Below are 22,797 nucleotides of genomic sequence, written 5' to 3' on the forward strand. Positions count from 1 at the left end.
AAGATGCTAGGGGTCAGTCGGTTAAACCAAGTCCACGTTTCTCTTACTGGCGATGGAACATTTGACAACGGATCTGAAAGCACATACTGTATTTCTTCAAATACCGTAGATGCTATTTCTATTCTATATTTAGTGTATTCTTGGATAACAGATCGTCACCTTCATCCGCAATGTGACCTCATGTTTCATAATCAACTGAACATTGTGCCTCGTTACAATACGTTACATAACCGTGAGCTACATAAGTGCACAATGCATAACAGATGGACACGTGAATGTGTTGTTATATCAGATGATAACTGACCGCACAGTACCCATAGGTAAAGAGAAGTAGGTCCTGCCATAGAGTTAGCGTTAAACTCTGTCAGTATAATCTGTCAAAATTATTAGATACCAAGATTAAATAAACACTATCACTTCAGTCTTACTGTAGTTTTGTATACTACAGTATACTACAGTACCACTTTCATTTAACCCATTAAAACCGGGAAAGCATCTGTGTCATTTTAGATTTCTACCGTTGGCTATTCAAAAACAGCAGATATACAAGCTCACAGCGCTGCACTGTGAGTATTTTTTTTAGCATTTTTCGAAAAATCTTGAAAGTGTGACAACTACCGATTTTAGAAGGCATTTGTGGAATCGGTCTCCGCTCTTAATGGGTTAATCGCTTTCTAATAATACTATATCTACAGACCGATGATCAATTTAATCCCAAACGTGAATCAATGAATCAGCCGAGCTAATGTGCTCACTTTACAATGCACCGTGAGGAAACTGCAGCAATAGTTCAGTGCCACGGCGCTGCATGCTGCTCCGATCCCTCACACACAGTGGAGTTGATCAGCTGACAGAGGTGGGTAACCAACCATGACAGAGCGCTTTGAGAGCTACTGGGCCGCTTCATTTAAGCAAACGTGCAATCAATGCTGATGGGAGCAGAGCTCAGGTAAACAGATGAACGCACACTAGCACTCTCTCTCGCTCTGCCTTCCTCCTTGCTATGCACCAAGAAGACCAACTTGGCCCTAATCACTTACACAGGATCAGCTTCCTCGTGTCTGAAGCTAACCTGAACCATTAGTAGGGAAATGAGTCGTCTGACCCTGGATCAGCTGTTTAGCCCACACCTTGCTGTCCTTGGTGGTGGTTTTCCTACGAGGTGTTAAAGTCATGCAGGCTTGGTTCCCTTCTCGGGCGCTGGTTTGCATTACAAGGCCCAAGGATTCAGTGCTACTGTACCCAGTCAGCTGCTGACAACACGCATATACCCCCAAAAAACCCAGACAACAGATAGCTCACAGATGCAATTTCTTCTTTGACTTGGTCTGGGGTTTTTTTTTTTTTTCTTTAAAGGCCTATTCTGATGCAGCGGACGGGGCGACACGATAGAACGAACAAGAAGAAAAGAGGGGAAACGAGAGATCGATTCAGGTTCCCATATTTTTTACAGGGCACCCGTGTTGCATCTGGCGAGCGAGCGAGGCCATTGTCTGAGTTGTCATCGCAGCAGCAAGCGACTTGAGGACTCCACACAGCATGGCGGCGGTGGTGGCACCGGGTGCCTCGCGGTGACAGTGTGACAGCAGGAATCCTGGGTAATTAAAGAAGCTCGCTGCTCCGCGCCCCCAGGGCACAGGCTTGCTTGGGACCCAGAGTTCATACCTGGCTTGCTCCAGTTCCCCCCCACACACGCACACACACACACACACACACACACACACACACACACACACACACACACATATACACACACAGAGTACACAGAGTACACAATGGCGACTATATTCACCTCAACAAATCCTCATCCTGCTCCATTTGTTTATGCACTGTTGGGACTACTGCGCGATCTATGCTCCCAATACATTGCTAAAGTGACTTTCTAAAATAATTCGACGATAAAACGACTGTTCTTAAAACATTTACTGGATCACTGTTCTGTATACTGTACAGCACGGTAACATACACAAATTTAACTAGGAACTTGCATGATCCTGATTTTATAAATCCCCCTATACCTGTATACTGTATGGTTGCTGTTCGGGGGAAGAAACCTTTTATCTCCGTATTGTAACTTTTTGTGTTTTTTCATAAATGAACGCCCTACTTGATCATACTACAGCGTCACACAAAAGCATCAAAAGTGGCAGATCCGCAGGCTCGAAAAGCGCCTCGAAAAGCGCCTCGAAAAGCGCCTCGAAAAGCGCCACGAAACGACACGTTTTGAGCTTGTAGATCTGCTACTTTTGCTACTTTTTGATTTGAATCCTGAAAAGTCACAGTTTTGCACATACAAGGTTTCCACCCGACAGAGACAATATGGTTGCCGTCTGGTGGAAACCTTGCGCGTCCAAAACTGTTACTTCCTTATTGTTATTTTTTAAAACATTTTAAAATAGTGGTCTACAAGCTCACGATGTGTTGCATGCAACACGACACTACTTCACTACTTTTGTGTGACACTTGAATGATGAAGTGGGGCATTCATTTACAGACAAAAATACATGAAAAGTTGAAATCTGGAGATAGAAGAGGTTTCTGCCCAACAGTGACGATTATGTGCATATACTGTATCCAGCTAGTTTTATTAATAGGGTTGCATTTTTTGGGTGGGGTTGGCTAAAGGGCCTTTCTGTGTGGAGTTTGCATGGTCACCCCGTGTCTCCTAGGGTAGGTACCCTCACAAAAAAACATGCAGTAATCCTGGTCTCTATACTGCCTCCCCCTGGTCAGCCTTTGGCCCGATGGAGGGGAAAGGAACTCGTTGGAATAACGTGTTCCTTCCACGCACAACGTCCTACCGGGGAAACTCCCCCCTGTCAGGTGATAAGAAGCGGCCTGCTCACTCCTTATGCATTGAAGGATTTCATGTGCTCAGTTCGGGGCTCTCCCCAGGCTGGCAGAGGGAGAGTAGCGCCCAGGATGACATGCTTAGGCAATTGGCACTGGGGGATAATAAATATTAAAAGAAATTATATATATATTATCCCAGGGAGGGCAGTTAAAGAAAGAGACGGGTGGGATGACTATCTGCCCGCGGCCTGGTACTGTAGGCACACGGCAGCCCAGTGTGAGTAAGCATTCCCCTCCGATCTGATCTGATCTGATCTGCCTAGAGGCAATACACCATGCACAGGAGTTAAATGACTGTCTCACAATTTGCTCTCATGAATATTAAGCAAGGGGGCTGTGACAGTAGAAAGACCTCACTGTCTGAGAGTGGCTGATGCACACCGACAGATCCAAGCCTCTGATGTCTAGAAGGGGGCGGGCGGGCGTTAGCGTCAGCGCGCCCCCCTCCCCCCCTCCCCATAGCCGACTCACCCCCCTCCACCCCACACAGTCTATTTTCATGTCTTAAGTGGGCCAGTGAGGCTGTCTGTCTCATTAAGGGAAGGGAGCGAGACACTAAACTTGTTTCTCAGTTGGGTAAAGCGGAGTGGCAGCTAAACGTTGATGTCTAAATTATGCTGCGGCTTGCTTGCTGCTGATGAGTGCAGGAAAGTGGATCTGATGAGAGGGATAATCCTGTAACAAACTATAGCGGCTCCCTCCGCTGCTGTTAACAATGAATAAAAAAAAGCTACCGGAGAGAAATCTAATGTTACTGTGTGTGTGTGAACGCGAGCCTCAGTAACAAACTGTGACGGCCGGGGGAAAATGATATAGATAATAAAAGGAAGCAGAAACACACAATATTAATTTCACATGGTGGGGATGTTTGTTGCATTGGGTTTCATCCCACAATGCTGCTGTTCTACTATGCTTACACAACGCTGAATCTCAACGTGGGGTCCGGGGACCACGAAGGGTCCAAATGGGCCCTTGCGGGTCTGTAACTCTGAGAGTGTACAAATGGAACCAAATGGACCCTTACAGGTCTATAACTCTGAGAGTGTACAAATGCGGGTCCATTTGGTTCCATTTGTACACTCTCCAATCCAATCCACTTTATTTATATAGCACGTTTCACAACCAAAGTTTACAAAGTGCTGTACAGAAAATCTCTCAGAGCTAAAAAAAACATTTTAGCAAATGGGGGTCAGTGATCTCAAACTGTGACGCCTGAAATTAAAAAACATTACAGATCTACAATTACAGAACTTTCCCAGATTTACTCCAGTTTTGTATGATACTCAATCAACAACAGTCATCTTCCCCATGATAGCAATGTTACCAATTTAATCAACAACAGTCATCTTCCCGATGATAGCAATGTTACCAATTTTACCAAAGTTCACAACGCATTTGCATTATTTTAGCTATACTTTTGATGTTCACAACACCATTGAACATTTTTCACTTGTAATGACATGCCCAAAATAAAACAAAGAGAAAACAAAGAGAAAGCCAGGTTGAAAGTGGTTAGTGTGTCTGTGGGTTTTTATAATTATTTAACCAGTGAAAAATATTAACAACAGCATATGATTAAATAATAGCTACATTGGATCCATTGGAACATAATGGTTCTTTTTTTTAATCCATTCCATGAAAAGTAACAGTTTTGGACATATGAGGTTTCCACCCGACAGAGACGGTAGGACTTAACGATAATCACAGGTTCTAAAGTTGTTCTGAGGGTTATTATTCTACCAACACATATGAGTTCAGTAGGGTTGGTGCATGTATTCTCCCCATCTATAAGTCCAGCTCTTCACAAATCTATTTGTACCCATACTATCTACAAAATGGCTGACATGGAGCTTTAACATGATTTAAAGAAAATGTTATCTAATTTATTGTACACTAATCTGATAGTCCTACAGTCCTTGGTCCATCAAAAAACATTAACCACTTAAACCCGATTACGGTTGACCGGAGTCCCTCAGGGCTCTATGCTAGTGTCTTTTCTGTTTCACAACGCGTCGCAACGCGAAAGCTTTCCCCACAATACGGATGCTGGGGTTTAGGTGGTTAATCACTTTAACCACCTAAATAGGCGTCCCTATTTTGTGTTATGTCATACCATGTGAAAACAAGTTTTTTCAAACATTTTTAGAATTTTTAAAACCTCAAAACTGACAGACTTTCCAGGATTCAAATTCAAAAGTAGCAAAAGTAGCAGATCGACAAGTGCAATCTGCTATTCTGCTACTTTTGTGTGACGCTGTAGTATGATCAAGTAGGGCATTCATTTACGAAAAAAACACACAAAAAGTTAGAATATGGAGATAAGAGGTTTCTGCCTGATGGCAACGATATTCATAGTCCTTAAACTTTAAGGTTTAAGTGGTCTTATAGATGCTGTCTACCTGCATGCCTGATAAGGAAACACAGAATGTGAACATAGCTTGATGCACTTGTCACTATATAATGGCCAGGAAAGTTGCGCATCACATCAGAATAAGAATTTTCTGATTCCCCCACATTTGTGAATATACTATTAAATCTATGCTGCTGAATATGTACAGTAAAGAACATTTTCTACTTACTTTGCCGCCGAATTATTCCAAGACAAGTATTTGATGTTGTAATCATTATACTGTATGCTGTGAGCTGCTTGCCATAATGCAGGCCAGTTTATCAAAAAACATTAAGCTAATTAAGCAATGACCTGTACTTTCTTGTGCAACCGTTTTGTTTTTCATAATTTGTACCACAAGCTAGCAAAGCAATTCTTCCCTTTACTATATAGTAGTACAGTAGTTCACCGTTAACCGTTTAAGCCCTACTGTATAATTCATCATACAACAAATGTTGTATCTTCAAGCTCGCAACAACACATCGCGATGCGACTCATTGTGAGCTAGAAGATCTGCTATTTACACTTCGTTTGAAAAACGGCTTGTTAAGAGGCTCGTTTTGTTGCTCTTTCCTTGGTGCGTTGCAACATTGTCGTTAATGATTCTTGATTATTCTTATGATTACCATTAAGACTCTGGTGTTACGTTGAGATTAAAGAGAGACAGCTGTGCCACAGCTGGCGAGGTCTGTCAGTGCTGATGTCAGAACAGCTGGCTGCTCTCATCTTATTAGTGCTTGCTGCCATTTCCAGGGCCTACCCCCGCCGCCCATTTAGAACTGCTTCTGCTGTGTGCCATGTTCATTTAAATACTCCAGACTCATTTGACCGTCTTTATGGACTTATCATATTAAACATTTATCGCAGCCAATTCTCTAAACCAAGCATGTTTATTCAACACTTAAGGGACCGCAGCACGACTCCTTTCAGCAGCCCCCCTAGCCAGCACCATTCCCCCCCCCCCCATCTCTCTCTCTCCTCATCTCCCCCCAGCCCCCAGCTTGCTTTATTACTGCTCCCCCTCTCAGCACACCACTGCCTGCACGGAAAGGCAAAAAATAAATTATTGTTACATTTTTCCTCTCCTCTCTCCCTTCCTCTCCTCTCCTTTCTTCTCCTCTCCTCTCCCAACCTCCATCCATGACTCCCCTCCCCTCCCCTCTCCTCTCCTCTCCTCTCCTCTAGCTCCTCTCCTTTCCTCTCCCAACCTCCATCCACGCCTCTCAGGTCATTTTTTCCCCTTTAATGTGCAGACAGAGGACACCGGGGCAGTGTGAAGCCATGCAGCCACAAACATATTCAGAAGCCTTTAGTACTTTGGAATTAATCAAGATATAATAGTGTTAATCATCTGATCAAACAGTAATTAGCATAATGACTTGTGGGATAGATAATAGACCTCATCCTGGCAACAGTCTACTCTACGGGGACACATATGCAACATGTAAACAGTGACATGCTTCCATGCTGGGGACCCATGTGGAGTTCTGTCCAAATCATTTCTCTTTTCATGCAACACAGACGTGATTCTCTCAATCCTTGCAACAGCACTGGACCTGGAAATTGGAAATTCTCCTCATCTGCGGTGGACCTGCTCTGTAATCAAATACATTGGCACATGGCCCTGTACTGCAGTATCACACCTTGGTTTGACTGGAGGGAATTCAGGGTTCCATTTGTGGGGGGGGGGGTATTTCTTACCCACTTAAGCCCTAATAGCCCTATATACTTCATTGTACAACAAATAATATAGCCTGCAAGCTCTACATCTACAAAAAAAAAAAAGAGGATCTTAGAAACATTTTGAAAAAGGTTTGCCCAAAAGAACGCCACTTTTAAGGTTATACAATGCAGGTCCACAAATAACGATTTTTAGCAGCTTCTGCTGGTCATTTCCGTCACTGCAGGACGTTCGTTTATTCCTCTGTTACCCAGAATTCCATTTGTTTTCACCGGAAGACGGAAGCGTTTCAAAAAGCGTTCTTTTAATTGTTTTATACGATCTGTGGATTGTTTCTCTTAGCCAGTGGAGCTTTAGTTACCGTGAGCTGTGTTTTCTTTTTCTGTTGTTTTTCGATCTTCAAATCATACAATCTCTTAAAAACAGCGTGAGTTTCCTTTTTGCTATTAGCGCGGTAGTTCCTGGCCAAACAGAAAACCGGTGCGGTAGTTCCTGGCCAAACAGGAAACCGGTGCGGTAGTTCCTGGCCAAACAGGAAACCGATGCATTTCCGCTTCCGTTTTCCGGCCAGATGACGTCATTTTCGCGGGAGAGTCTCCCCCGACACCGTTCAATAGAAAATATATAAATAAAAGGCTTTCGGTGGTGAAATTCATGGAGTGGGTGTTGTGAAACATTTGCCACTCACAAAAGATATACAACTTTAGTTTTATTGAAAAAGTTACCTAGTATTACTTTAATGTGATTAACATAATTATTTGTATTAAATTAGATATCATCAAACATAAATATCAAACATAATCAGACAGTCTCCTTTTTCCAAAAGTGCTGCAGGGATTTAAAAAAATACCACGCCGGCCATAAAAACGAATGACCAGAAGGGGGGATATCAAATGCAGAGGCATGGATCCCCCTCCCCCCCTCCCACCAGCAAATCGAACCCTGCACCTTGGTCTGACTGGAGGTCGGGGGAATTCTAGGAACGCCGTAAAGTGCTAGGAGTATTGACGATGCACTCAGTCTCACACCAGGCCGGGCAGATCGATGAGCGGCTAGAAGGACATAAATCAGAGTCCTGTGGCTCCATTCCATGTCACACCCTAAACCACTGTTTCTCAACCTGAGGGCCCGGGGCCCACTGGTGGGCCGCGAGGATATCGCAAGTGGGCCCCCAGGCCCCAACTAATGAATAATTAATAATTAATATAACATTATAAATGAATCAAGAAAAAGTCATAGTATTTTTTTTTTTAAACCTTGGATAGTGAGTTTTCATTGTGATACCGATAAATCCGATTGATGGATCTTTAATATAAACATGCTCTGAAAATGCAGGCGGCCCACCCATCTGACCACTTAACACTTTTTGAGATGTTCAAGTGGGCCCCCCCTGACCCAGAAAAGTTGAGAACCACTGCCTATAAAACACTATTCTCAACCAACGGTCCATGAGTGGTCCATGGCATAATTACGGGTGGTGAATGGGAAAATGTTTTATTTCTGGTGCGTGCAACTAAGTATAAATCCAGCTTTAAGATCAGAAATGTAACAAAATTAAATAAATTAGAAATTAGTCTGTATTATGCTTTTCTTATATTGTCTCTGTCTCTGTCAAAATGTCCAAAACTGTCACTTTTCAGGATTCAAATTCAAAAACATCCGCAAAGCTTGCTTGTAGATCAAGCAACTACTACTTGTGATGCTTTTGTGTGACGCTGTAGTATGTTCAAGTAGGGTGTTCGTCTACGAAAAAACACAAAAAGTAAAAATATGGAGACAAGAGGTTTCTGTCCCGACAGCAACGATCAATGTTGCAATGCTGAATTGGAAGGTGGTTGCACTAAAGACGTGACGCGCACGTCGCTTAACACCTACACACAGGTCACACAATGGACAATTGATATGCATCTAGGCTCATTCCTGTTAATTCCCTGGTGTGAGTCGGGAGCCTTTGTAAACTTTGTTGAGGTGTGAATTTAAAGTCGTTTTAAATCAATGCGTGTGCCTGCACGTGGTCAAATAGGTTCCTGCATGGCGTGCAAGGCCGTCCAGTGAGCATTGCACCCCTGGCAACGATATACTAAATGATTGTGGGGAAGCGGGGCGGGTTGGTTCTTGTTCTTGAGGTTTGTTCGGAATATGCTAGAGGTCCATTCCAGAACTCAGAAAAGGTTGAGAACCAATGCCCTAACTCAATGGTTCCCCAAAATGATATGCATATGACCCCCATCTCAATATATTTTGTTCCAGGGACCCCCGAGAAGCAAACATTTGAGTTACAAATGTTCGCTTTAAAAAATATATATATTGAAAGATTAGCACGATTTTTCACGATTTTTCAAAAATAGCAGATCTACAAGCTCAGAGCTTGTATATCTGCTATTTTTGAATAGCAAAACTATAAAATATGGTTAAAGTGGTTAAAATGACTCCAAGGACCCCTGGTGGGACCCCACTTTGAGAACCCAATCCCTAACTCACCCAATCAAACATACTGAGCACACGCACACATCCACACGCTACATATACACACATGAGCTTCTATGCATAGCATATATGCACACAAGCAAACACACACACACACACACACACACACACACACACACACACACACACACACACACACACACACACACACACACACACACACACACACACACACACACACACACACACACACACACACACACACACACACACACACACACACACACACACACTCCCACACCTTACCTCAACTCCAACAAGATGACAGCACTTTAAGAATGGCCGGCTAAAAATAAACCGCCACTAACTTGGTCTTAAATCTTAGCATCTGTGCCAGGTTTAAAAATAAAGAGCAGTGTCGAGAAACCAAGCTGGAGCCATTTGTCTTTCTGTCACTCTGTCTATCCGCCGCTGCCTCCTCTGTTATCCCATAGCCTACTTTGCTATTTGGACTATGCAGCATCAGAAATAGGGGGCCAGCAGGCTTTTTGTCGTAAAATACCATCCGGGTATTAAGTCACACATAACCTGACTGAGAAGTCTGTACCTGCAAATACAAAGCCGCTATAGAACAAAGAAAACACAGCTGGTGATGAAACACTGAGGTGAAACCAATGGATGCATATCGTCTCTGTTGGGTGGAAACCTCTATGTGTCCAAAACTGTGACTTTTCAGGATTCAAATTCAAAAACAGCAAAAATAAGCACATCTACAAGCTCAAAACATGTCGCTTTGCGCCCATGTTTCCAGCTTGCAGATCTGCTACTTTTGAAACTTTTGCAAGACGCCCTAGTAGTATGATCAAGTAGGGTGTTCATTTACAACAAAAATATATGGAGACTAGAAAAAGTGCTCCTCGGAGCACAGGTCTCCGCCAGGTCAGGTAAGTTATTGTGGCCTCCTGGTGGCGCTATAATAGGCCAATGTGAAAAGGGTGCCATTTATTCTTAGATCGTTCACGGCAATCGGACACTGCATTCATGATTTGAGGCATTTTGTTCCAAAAATGTGTTTTGCTAAATTAGACCTGCTGGTGGCGCTATAACAGGCCAATGTGAAAAAGGGTGGCATTTCTTCCTCGGCCTAGTGGGAATGTGTGTGTGCAATTTTATGGAAATCGCAAGCTGCGTTCATGATTTGAGGCAGTTTGTTCAAAACGGACCAATCCTGCATACTTTGGATGGCAACCTTAACCAATGAGGATGGAATATGGGAAATCGGACAGATCAGGGTTGATCACATGACTATAGAGATACTGTGTACCGATTTGCATGAGGTTTGGTTAAAAACTGTAGGAGTAATGGGAAAAATGGGTTTTGCACAAATCGGCCTCCTGGTGGCGCTATAACAGGCCCATGTGAAAAAGAGGTTCTGAATTGGCATCCATGGAGTGTGTGTACACAGTTTCGCAGCGACCGGGCCAACGGTGCCAGAGATTAGCTGGTAACACACGGACACACGGACACACACACGGACGGAGGGTAAAACATACTCTCTCGCCATGCCTTTCGGCCTGGCGGAGACAATAAGAGGTTTCCGCCCGACAGCAGTGATATGATTATGGCCGACTGGCAGTGTGCACACGGAATGTGGTGCTGATCGGTCCAGCGGTTTGCGAGATTAAATCCGGACACACAGACAGACAGACAGACCGTCTTATAGACAGCTAGACTCCTACATATCAATACTGTAAAAAGAGCTGCATTAAAATGGGGGTATGTGACATTATGAGAGAAGGATGTCAAAGCTGGAAGCGAGGGAGAGAAAGAATGCAAGGGAGAGAGAGATGAGGGCGGGGGGAGATAGGGATAGAGAACGAATAGGGTGAGAAGGAGAAGAACAAAGGGGGGGCGAGAGACAGACAGAAAAAGTGAGTCACCACAGTAATCCACGATACAGTGGGCGCACGCTTCACACAGAGGCCAGCTAGCAGGAGATCAATCCAGCCTTAGGTCATAGCATGTGTGTGGAGTTCAAAGCGTGGCCCTGACATGGAGGGGACTGGATTAAGAGGCAGAATGCATGAGGGCCAAAGTGAATGTTTGTCATGGAGGATGATGAATTGCTCATCACACCTCTGCCACCTGTCAAACACAATAGAAAAAATAGCTTTAGTCGGGGGGGGCCTAGTCTGTTGACCTAGTCTACATGGCACTACCCACCACCATTTACGCCATCTGCTGAAAAGCTGAAGTGGGCCACTTTGCCCGTAAGAACTTAATTTGCTTTCATTGGTTGCCTGTGTCAAACTGTGAATGCACTCTGCGGCCTTTCCTCCAATCAGGAAACATTTAGAGGGTTCACCACCTACAGTGCAAGCCTGTGTGCTGTTCTTGCACAAACTACAGTATGTGCAACACTCATTCATTTGAGAATGATTGAAATAACAAACATGCTATTATTCTCACCGTAACGGTGCGTTTTAAAAGCGGGCGATCAGGATAGTATTTTCCGGAAGTGCATTATATGTCTATGAGAGCCGGTAACTACTGGCGATAGGGCAAAGTGGGCGGGGGGGGCGATGAAAGATGGATATTCTTTATCTTTTGGACGATGTCGCCCGGCGATCGCCCGAGAGTCGCCCGCTGTTAAAACGTACTATCAGGCTTATTTTAGTGGCCAATATCTTGAAATTGGTTAGGTTGCGCAGCCTACTGTATGCAGACTAACATGAGGTTAGTGTCCTGCTTTCTCCTGAACAGGCACAGTGCTAGATTATAGCGTGGAGATGGGTCTGGCAATGAGAAACTGGTCTCCTGTTAACACATTGAGTGCTAAACACGAGAATTATCGTGTTTGCAAATACACCCGGCGAGTGCCATAAACGGGTATTATTCCCCACAATAACAGAAAACAGAAACAGAAAAGATACTAGTATAGAGCCCTGAGGGACACCGGTCAACCACATAGGGTTTAATACATTCCACATTTTTCAAAAATCTGGTCCTAAGCAACCTGACTATAAGTGTTCATATTTTAGTAGAGCAGTACCAGGCAGTAGATCTTGAAATCCAAGATTCCTGTCTTGGCCCTCTCTGGTTTTTGGCAATGGTCTGACTGACCAAGAACTTAGGACTGGCTGACCCCTTAAAATGAAAAACAACTTGGACCGTGCCCGAAACCAGTACCTTATAGTATCAATATACGTACATATAACTGAAACTAATTCAGTCAAGCATTTTCATCATTAGGACAAACATGAAGTTACAATGTTTTCTTTTTTCTTTTTTTTATCCCACAATTTTGTAATACATTTTTTCCACCCAGTGCCAATTGCCTAAGCTGTAATCCTGGGCGCTACTCTCCCTCTGCCAGCCTGGGGAGAGCCCCAAACTGAGCTCATGCTTCCTTCAATGCATGAGGAGTGAGCAGGCCGCTTCTTATCACCTGACAGGGCGGAGTTTACCGGGAAGGACGACGTAGCGCGTGGAAGGAACACGTTATTCCAACCAGTTCCTTTCCCCTCCATCAGGCGCCCCGGCTGACCAGGGGGAGACAGTATAGAGACCAGGATTACTGCATGTTTTTGGTGAGGGTACCTACCCTCTGGGACACGGGGAGAACATGCAAACTCCACACAGAGAGGCCCTTTCACTAACCCCACAGTTACAATGTTATTGCCTAAAACATTGCAATATGTGTGAGCAATCCAGCCCCAACGTCAGTAAGATCCCACAATGGACCACATATAATTGGAACAGATTTATGTAATTCAAATTTCCATGATTTTTGATTAATTCTTTGTGTCAATTTTGTTTGTATGCGTGTGTATGCGTGAAGATGAGAGAGAGAGAAAATAAACATTGGTCTCTCAACCCATATACAGTACACGCATATTTATTTAATGTTAAATTCACCCAAACATGTTGGTTACAATTATACAACAGCTAGTTCCGACCAAGCAATCTGACTGGTTGGAATAGGCTCTCTACCCGTGATCAAACGAGCATGACAGCACACCTAATCAAAATATAAAAATCAGCTGTGCTGATCAGAGGAGTCTCAGCAGAGCAGTGCAACTGGCTAGGCTAGCAGTTTGCATGGTAGGTCTGCCGCCGTAGTAGACCATCTGGCATTAAAACATTTTGTATTTCTATCGAATATCTTAATTACAATGAGATTGAGATAACAGTTAAGTTTTGTTTCTCTATGTGTCCAGTCTGAGAGAAGTTGTCTAGCGTGGCTGTCTGTCTCTGTCAGACGGACCCCATGTATTTACAGGATAACGTAGATAACACTAGCAGAAAGGTTGTTATTTTGAGAGCGAAATTCCCCACAATATCAATACATTTTGATATTGTTATCAATATATTGTTGAGTTTTATTTTGATGGTAACTGTTGTATAATCGCAATATTACACTCAAGGGTGTGCTTTACCTTGATTATTGGCACATCAGTGATGCTTGTGGAACTTGGCTCTTCCTCGTTCCTGACCGCATCACTGGCATGCCAATAATCGCGGTAAAGCACACCCTCTCGTGTAAGATTGCTTAAATCCAGCGCGCTCAGTCGGCAACTGTACATGTGATTTCAAGCCGGTACTGTGTTACATAGTTTTGGTGCAAGCTTTGCAGATCGTCAGCACTCTAGACTCTGTTGTCATGTTTATAAATGTATCGTGATGTTAATCAACGTACTGTCAGCTTGTACCACCGAACTTGCATGTCTGCGATTGAAGAACATAAATGACAAATCTTTACTTGCTGTAATGACTTGAAGAGGTGGCCAGATGCATGTCTGCGATTGGCTAGTTTTATATAGCCCGGTGGGAGGCTTATCCTGTAGCTTGGATGGACGATATTTAATATTTGTTTTTAAAGGGTCTACACCATGAATTTTAACTTTTTCTTCATTTTTGTGTGTTTTTGGTCTCCCCCACCTCTCTTCTGTTCCAAAAAATACTGACTTCGAGCATGCAGGCTTTCATAGGCTATCTGTGGTTTTATGTAAATTAGTCTGAAAACAGTCCGATTTGTTCCCCCTGCCTACGTCACGTCAGGGAACAATTCCTCCCGTTTTTCAGTTCCAACCAAAAAATAATAATAAATAAAAAGAAAATATTTTTTAAAATATATTTTTCTTATTTTTTTCATATATATTTTTTTTACTTTTTCCACGCAGAACCAGGAGATAACATGCATACAAACTGGCTCAATAGCGCCCCGTGCCAAACAGGACAATGTGGTATTGCAGGTGAAAGTGCTTTATAAGCCAGAGAGAAGTTAGTTGGAATGAGTATATCTGAGGCTTGATTTAGGCTCAAACCTTTTGAAAAACGTTTGAGGGACATAAACAATATGATATTAAATATTATTATTATTTTTTAAATTCATGGTGTAGACCCTTTAAGATTACGTAGTTATAGTTGACCAAGTTTAAATTTGAGAATTGCAGTACATGGCCTGCTGCCAGTGTGCATAGGAAATATGATGCTGCTCTTACTAGTAATATGTGAGATTAGACACACACACGCACGCACGCACGCACACACGCACGCTCACACATGCACACGCACACACACAGGGCCAAACGCACAATCTCCTAGTAGAGATAAATAGATTATAGAATGCCGGGTGATCATTTGTTCAGCACACACCTTAAGCCTTATTTATTCATAAAGACAACACAAAATTAGCATTTGATCAACACTTTAAATACTGTAGATTGTCATGTCAGTGTTAACTAGGACCTTCCCCTGGCAAACAACATGGTATTGTCCCGCTGGGATTCCCTGACAGTGTGGGGAGAGAGTTGGCTCAGAAGAACATGGAAGGTGTGCTGGCATGCCTCAAATTGGTTGGTAGTCAGCCATTCTGTGAACAGTCAAAGGTCACTGTAGTCCACACTGTGTTTTGGTTCATTTCCGCCTGGATAACCTATCTGCATAGGTCCCTAAACATGGTGTCTCCTCAGCCGTGATTTCTACCGAGCTATCCACAGCAACCGTGATTGGCGGCCGAGTTTCATCCAGCTTGGATTCATCCAGCTTGCACTGACTGGTCAGCTACCATATACTGTAGCCCCTTGGGAGGTTTATCACCTTCGCATGTCTTTTATCAGTCCCCTCACCGAAGGCAAATAAAGGCTGAGTATGTGGTAAGCCATTTAATCTTGATTTAGTCCATTTTGTTCTGTCAAATAAGGTTTTTACATGGGTTCATCTTCTCCATCGGAGTGCCTGCACAGTGCAGCACAGTAATATAACATGTCACTTTGACAGGTGCTGAGTGAATTAAAAACATCCTCTCCACTGAGAACCCAGTCTGCGAGGGAAACCCCCACCCACCCATCAACACCACTACCCTGCCGCCAAATGTAGTACAACCTCACTTTACACGCATGATCAAACATCTACATCTGGGCACCAAGGGCTTCTCTCTCTCTCTCTCTCTCTCTCTCTCTCTCTCTCTCTCTCTCTCTCTCTCTCTCTCTCTCTCTCTCTCTCTCTCTCTCTCTCTCTCTCTCTCTCTCTCTCTCTCTCTCTCTCTCTCTCTCTCTCTCTCTCTCTCTCTCTCTCTCTCTCTCTCTCTCTCTCTCTCTCTCTCTCTCTCTCTCTCTCTCTCTTTGCAGATGCTAAACGATATCGTTAACATTTTAATGCAAGAGCCATTTACACGCGGGCTGACGCAATTACACTTCTGATTCAGCGGAATCCATACAGACACAGTGTGATCGGTAATTAGATTTTACATCGGGGCGAAACAACGTGCACATATGTGCGCACGTGCATGCACGCACGCACACACTCACACACACGCACACACACACACACACACACACACACACAGAGTCTCTGATGTCTTGCTCCTAATTAGAGAGCTAGACTGGCTGAAGATCTTGAGGAGGTACAGTGGTACAGTATAGAGAGGGCCCTCATTATACAGCTAGGATGTATGAACTAGGGGATAGCTTGTTATGATCACACATTGGTGTATTCATTACCCGGCATTAGCGACTACTTTCTACTGGAATCATGTGGATGATTCAGAATGTGTGGCAGCTTGAGCCTAATTTATACTTCATTGTACGACCACATCGTTTATACACAGTAACTGAACCAAAGTGGGTTTGTAAACGTAATGTGTCTAGATCAGTGGTTCCCCAACTTTTCAGCTGGAGACACAAAAGATACATTTGCTGTCTTTTTGCGACCGAAACTTACAAAAATACAGTTTGAATTAACCACTTAAGCCCTATCTAAAATAGATCTACATGATCCATGTCCACACATTGTTAGCTTGTAGATCTGCTATTTCCACAATTCCTTTTTCTTTCTGAAATTCCTTTGAATTTCGTTTGAATATATTGGGGGGAAATTACTTAAGTAATAAAGATTACATTTTTTAAATAATAATGTAATAAAAAATGATAAGAAATGTAAAAAAGGGACATAACAATTTGTCTGTGACCCAAAAATAGGTCCCGACCCATTGTTTGGGAAACACTGGTCTAGATAGTCATGTCACAATGTATAAATATGGTCCTATTTGGACCAGCTGAGAGAATCTGGGTATGGAAAGCAAATGAGAAATACTTCTCTCTCCTTCAGATACCTTGCTTAGGTGCCCTTGAACAAGGCACTTAACCCCCAATTGCTCGGTTAGATATAGGGTATCTTTTGGGATATGTTTGTGCCATCATCTAATCTCATGAGTTGTGCTATCGCTACGGCAACTGAACCCTAATTGGTAATTAGCGAGCAGACTTAGGGGACCGTGAGGGGCAGAGGCTGATCAGGTTACAAGTGCTCCTTCTTCATCGCTCTGGGTAGCCTGCACAGGACCACTGTGACCACCACCAATGATCACATCATCACCGTCCCGTTGAAACCTCGTATCTCAGGGGCTCAGGTGGGGCACAGTGGTAAAATGCCTGCCCACCATCGCAGAGGTTGTGAGTTCAAATCCACTGTGGTGCATCCGGCTTTGTCAAGCCTACGGGCTGAGGGCGGCACCTGCAGCAGGGAGTGTTGGGCGGGAGGAGCAGCACGAAGGCTCTACTTCCTCCCCGTGGGGGCTCCTCACTGGCAAGTGAGTCAGTAGGGTACAACAGCAGTGACAACACACACAAATGTGTGTGGGGAGGAATCAATTGGCATAACGACTAAATTGGGAGAAAGAAAAAGAAACCGCATATCTCAACTTAAACCTTATATAATCAGTTGCCGGGGGTCCCACAGAGTTCTACTAGGTCTGCTAGTATTGCAGTCTACACCAAATCTCTTCACAAAAAAAGACTATCTATAATGACATGCCAAAAAATAGGAATGCCAGGTTTAATGTGGTAAACCATTTAAAAGTATTAGAGCTTCTAATCTCTCAGATCCATTGTAACAGGTTTTCTTTCCTTCTTTTTTTCCCAATTGATGAAAATGTACGTTTTTTGGACATACAATATTTCCACCCGACAGAGACAATATCGTCTCTTTTGGGTGCAAACCTCATATGTCCAAAACTGTTACTTTTCAGGATTCAAATAAGAAAATAGCTAAAGTAGCAGATCAACACGCGAGCTTGCGGATCTGCTACTTTTGATGCTTTTGTGTGATGCTGTAGTATGATCAAGTAGCGCATTAATAAATAAAAGAAACACAAAAAAATCAAATATGGAGATAAGAGGTTTCTGACAGAGACAATGTGCTCCCTGGACATCTGTAAATAGGCTTGGAAGATCCCAGGGCTTTTTCCAAGAGGAGCACCTCACCACTCCAACAGATGGGGCTCTAATCATTGCGCTGCCTTAATTGTCCCCAGTAGATTAACTCCCCCCTGCGTGCGCCACACACACACACACACACACAGACACAGACACAGACACACAGACACACACACTCTCTCACACACACACACACACACACACACACACACACACACACACACACACACACACACACACACACACACACACACACACACACACACACACACACACACACACACACACACACACACACACACACACACACACACACACACACACACACACACACACGTCGTAGCCTTCAACTCGCAGCCAAGTTCATCCAATCTATCTATCCCAATAGCATTCTCATCCAACCTCTCAGGTTACAAATAATGTGGGGTCATGTTAAATTGGCAGGCTAAGTGATGTTGGCAGCTATTTACTGTACTGTAATCTACACTGGGCAAGACACTCTGGAAGAACTTCCTTATGTTTGAAGGGATCCTGATGTCTTCACTCTGGCAGAGGTCACGGTTAATTGAAGTAAAAAAAAAAAAGAAACAATCAAATTTGAGTGATCTTAAAACTTAGTTTTACTCATTTATCGAACACAAAAGAGTAAAATCCTGTTCATACATGGTCATCAAGTTAATTTGCGATATACAGATATAAATCATTGCATAGTAGTAAGGCCTTGCCTCAATATACACTTGCAATGAGAATTTGAGTTAGTCGATTTGGGCTCGCATTGGTTTTGCCTGAAGGCATCTTTTGAGAGGAGAAATGATGTTTCCCCTCCCATCCTGATGGCTGAAGTGACACATACACTTTGATAGATACAGTGAGGCTCTTCCAGAATCATTTGCAAACTAAATGTGCCTACAGTATGAGCTGGATTTTAACATGCAAATGTATAGAATTGGCATTTTTCTAAATAGCAATGATTGAAATAAGATCACAACTAAAGGTCTTTGCCGGTTCCTTTGAATTCATGTAAAATGATTAATCATTTGGAAAGAATGACAACGTTGCAATGATTAAAAGCAGACAGAATCTTGAAACAATATATTTTAGGTATATTTTAGATTCTTATAAATTATATGAATTAAGTTAAGGGATAGAGATATTTGTTTGTTTATGAACGCTAAATTATCACTTTGCAATACGGAAGAGGCATAACACTCACACTCCCAGATTTGTTAATTAGACACTTAATTACAATTCTGCCACACTGTATGTCACTTGTTTGTCAGCACACTGATCTCTCAGGAAGTGATTAAGTCCTTATTTAAGTACTTCCGGGTCACCTCAGAGTCCAGCCGGAGCCCAACCCTGCACCTCCTGAATCCCATAATACAGGTTACCATAGAGACAGGCCAGTGAGCATGTGATAGGCCTAACTCTGAAACAGCAAGAATTGTCTAGAAACCAATCACTGTGCTGGCTCCTATCTACAAGGTCACTCATTCATTCTGACAACGCCTGCACAGAGCCCATGAACACCTCATTTTGACGATAATCCAAACAACAGACAACCAATGAAGACAACATCACACGGCTAAGCTCCTGCGATGATACAGAAATAAATTTTAAAAAAGAACAAATTCCGATATCACACGGTGGGAAAAATGCTTAAAGAATTCTTAAATAAAAGCTTTGCAGTGCCAAAAAAAACAAACATGGGAAATGTTGAATGAGAAAAGAAGAAGAAGAAGAAGAAGAAGAACATGTCTGCACACTCTCTTCCCTGTATATTGCTTATTTCCCTGTCAGCTGCTTGCCACGGGGCCTCCTCGATAATCTGCTAATAAATGGACACAATCTTGCATGGCAGTTGATCTAATGTCACAGTCAGATGATTATGATTAATGAGGATTCCTTATTGTGCCTTTATGAGTTTCAGCCCAAGCTGGGCCGAGGGAGATACCATTTTATGTGGAGCTCAGTGTCAATAAACTGCGCAGACTGGAGGCTTGCCTAAGCAATGAAAAAGACACGACACAGGAACAAAAATCCATTTAAAAAACCTTATTTTATCACCCAGACTAGCAGGAAAAATACGTTTGTTCTTTTTTTTCCTCCATCTTTTTTTTTGGGGTGGGGTGTGAGGGGGTCTGAGGGTATACAGCGTATATACTACTGTAGCTGTATAGGTGCACCATATCATATATAACTAGCCCTCAATATGCTCTAATGTATACATACCTCTAAAACCTCACTACTCTGGATTCAGCATGTGTGGCCTTTTGCTGCAAACATTTACAAAACAAATGAGTTTGATTTTCGCTTATAATATCTGAATGTTCCCTGTCTTGTCACAACCATCGTATTTTTTCTTAGACATGATTCCATTTTCTTTCCTTCTCCCTCTTCCAGTCTCCCCGTTCTCTCCTTCTTCGACTCCCTTTTTGTACACACCCTGTCAGCCATAGTCCCTCCTCGTAGAAGGGAAAAGCCAATAAATGTTTATTTTGATCTGGCAAACTACACAAATACAAATGAATGCAGACACACATTCACTGCATGTGTGCCAGTGCATGCGTGTGCACCAGCACACACATGCATACATACACCCACATATACATACAGAAACACCAACACATACTCATCAAGGCGTTGTAATATTTTTTAGATTGGACAATTGTAGACTATTTGAATAATATTCCATTTTAACATTTGGGGGTGAGGTGCTGTACTTGGGACATATCTTTAACATTTCTGCATAATAACATTTTATGTATGTTCCCTATCTGGAATCTTTGTGTGCAACATTTTATATGTTTTTGTCCTTAAAGGAAATTGCCATGGAGTTGTTTTTCCTTCTATAGGATTTATTCAATGCAAGATACATGCATCTCTTGTCAAAATGTTGATGACTAAATTGGATATGCAGAGGAGATATTATCATCCAAGTGAATCTTTTTAGTGAAAATGTGTGTTAATACAAATACAACCAGCAGATATTTAAAAGTGTGTGTATTTCTTCATTCTTATATGCACTGGGGTACTTTGAACTTGAAAAATATAGCTGGCTGTGGGGGATGGGAAAGGGGTTCAACCAAATGTCCATTATATCAAATAGCCTACGTCACTTATTACTAAGGGCCACAGTGAAACCATACTTTAATAGAAAAAAATATATCTATAGGCATCAGATTAAACGTCAGCTCATTTTAATTTAATAGATGCAAATGTTGGCAATTAAGACTTTAACCTGTAAGGTCACGGCTAATCAAATCTCAGTTTAATAGCCTAAATAACGCCAATTAATCCCTGCCCGCGATGCAATGCAGGCCCCCACAAATTGACCCAAAAAAAGCATAATTCCTCAATTTCGGCTGATTGTGCTTATAATGCATATGATCGAGGGCAGGGGTCTGCATTTAATGATTACAGGGGAGCAGATAAACGATTAAAACGCAGTTCATATGCATCGCCCGTCTCCCCATCCATCAAAGGTGACAGGGCTTTTGACAAACATGAACCATTATTTTATACTTCGGCTATTCAAAAATAGCAGATCTACAAGCTCATATATGAGCTTGTAGATCTGCTATTTTTTTTAAATCGTGAATATTCGAGCACATCTTTTTCAATGTGGGAACACTGGGTGACCTCCATCCTTACAGTCTTCAGTCACTTTGCCATATACGGTCGGCTACTAGTCATTTCCCTCCAGGAATAGGTAATGATCATTAACACGGAGCAGGTGAACTTACCATTCAAGATGCTCTGGGAAAAGAGAAAAGCCAATATCCACATGCCCTGCTCCGTTCAATCCCCCCAGGCTATGCCTTCTCGTCTTCCTCCGACCGATGCCTCCCTAGGACGCTCTTCTGTGTGCTTAGGGTATTAAGGTTAAACATTTGCCACTGTCTTGAAGGAACCGGACCAAGTCTCTACTTTTAAAAATTATATTCACTGCTGTCCCCCCTCGCTACTTATTTACTCTTTTAGTTTCCTGTCTCCCTGCCCCTTATTTGCACTTGGAGCATATATATATATATGTGTGTGTGGATGTCTTGGGGAGAGCAGCGGTGCTCCGTGTCTTGCTGTTCTTCAAAGGGGAGATGCTGCTCAAGGGGAGACGGCGCTCCGCGTAAAGCCCAGGTGTGATGATGCTGAGTCAGAGCAGTGTGTGGAATATCACATCCCTTAAAAAAAAAGGTTCCAGTGAGCAATGACAAAATTAAAAAATTAAAACTGGCTAAACTATATAATAAAGAATAAAAAACGTCAAATCCTAACCCAAAAATAAAAATGTTTGCAAACAAATTGCCCGAAAATGAAAAAAAAAATGAACACAAAAAATAAGAAGCTATAATAACCGGGGGAGGGTTCAGTTTAAGAATGAAAAACAAATCCGGGTGAATTGATGAAGCGGGCGGTTATTTTTTTTCTGAGATTTCAAAGTCAAATCATCTTCATCGCCGCCTCTCTCCGTCCAGCACGAGGCAATGGTACGCGCATCTTCTTCACCCAGCGCTGCCGCTCTGATCGCATTGGTCCCCGCGCCTCGCCAGCCCACTATACGCTGCCTCAGAGCATTACACAGAAGAACCCTCTCCTCCTGCCCCTGCAGACGCTTTCATGCCTCCTTGCCTTAAAGGAGCAGAGACTGGTTGCCGGTCCCAGGCCAAGCTGTACACTCAGCTACACTGTTAGGTGCGAGCAAGAGCCTTATTGGACGCATTTGCATGAAG

The 22,797-nt window shown here is 42.9% G+C and overlaps 1 protein-coding gene across 1 annotated transcript in view; it reads right to left on the reverse strand.

The window, feature by feature from the left end:
* dscamb (Down syndrome cell adhesion molecule b) overlaps positions 1–21,856 on the reverse strand; it is a gene marked incomplete at both ends in the record, with an annotated part of 217,790 nt that extends 195,934 nt beyond the window's left edge. The window contains one exon of the mRNA XM_084064776.1: positions 21,814–21,856. Within this exon, the coding sequence (XP_083920902.1) occupies positions 21,814–21,856 (43 nt within the window). The remainder of the gene's footprint in view (positions 1–21,813) is intronic.
* Between the last annotated feature and the right edge of the window lie 941 nt (positions 21,857–22,797).

The sequence above is a fragment of the Gymnoscopelus microlampas genome (genome assembly GCF_963454915.1).
Source record: "Gymnoscopelus microlampas genome assembly, chromosome: 8".
Lineage (NCBI taxonomy): Eukaryota > Metazoa > Chordata > Actinopteri > Myctophiformes > Myctophidae > Gymnoscopelus > Gymnoscopelus microlampas.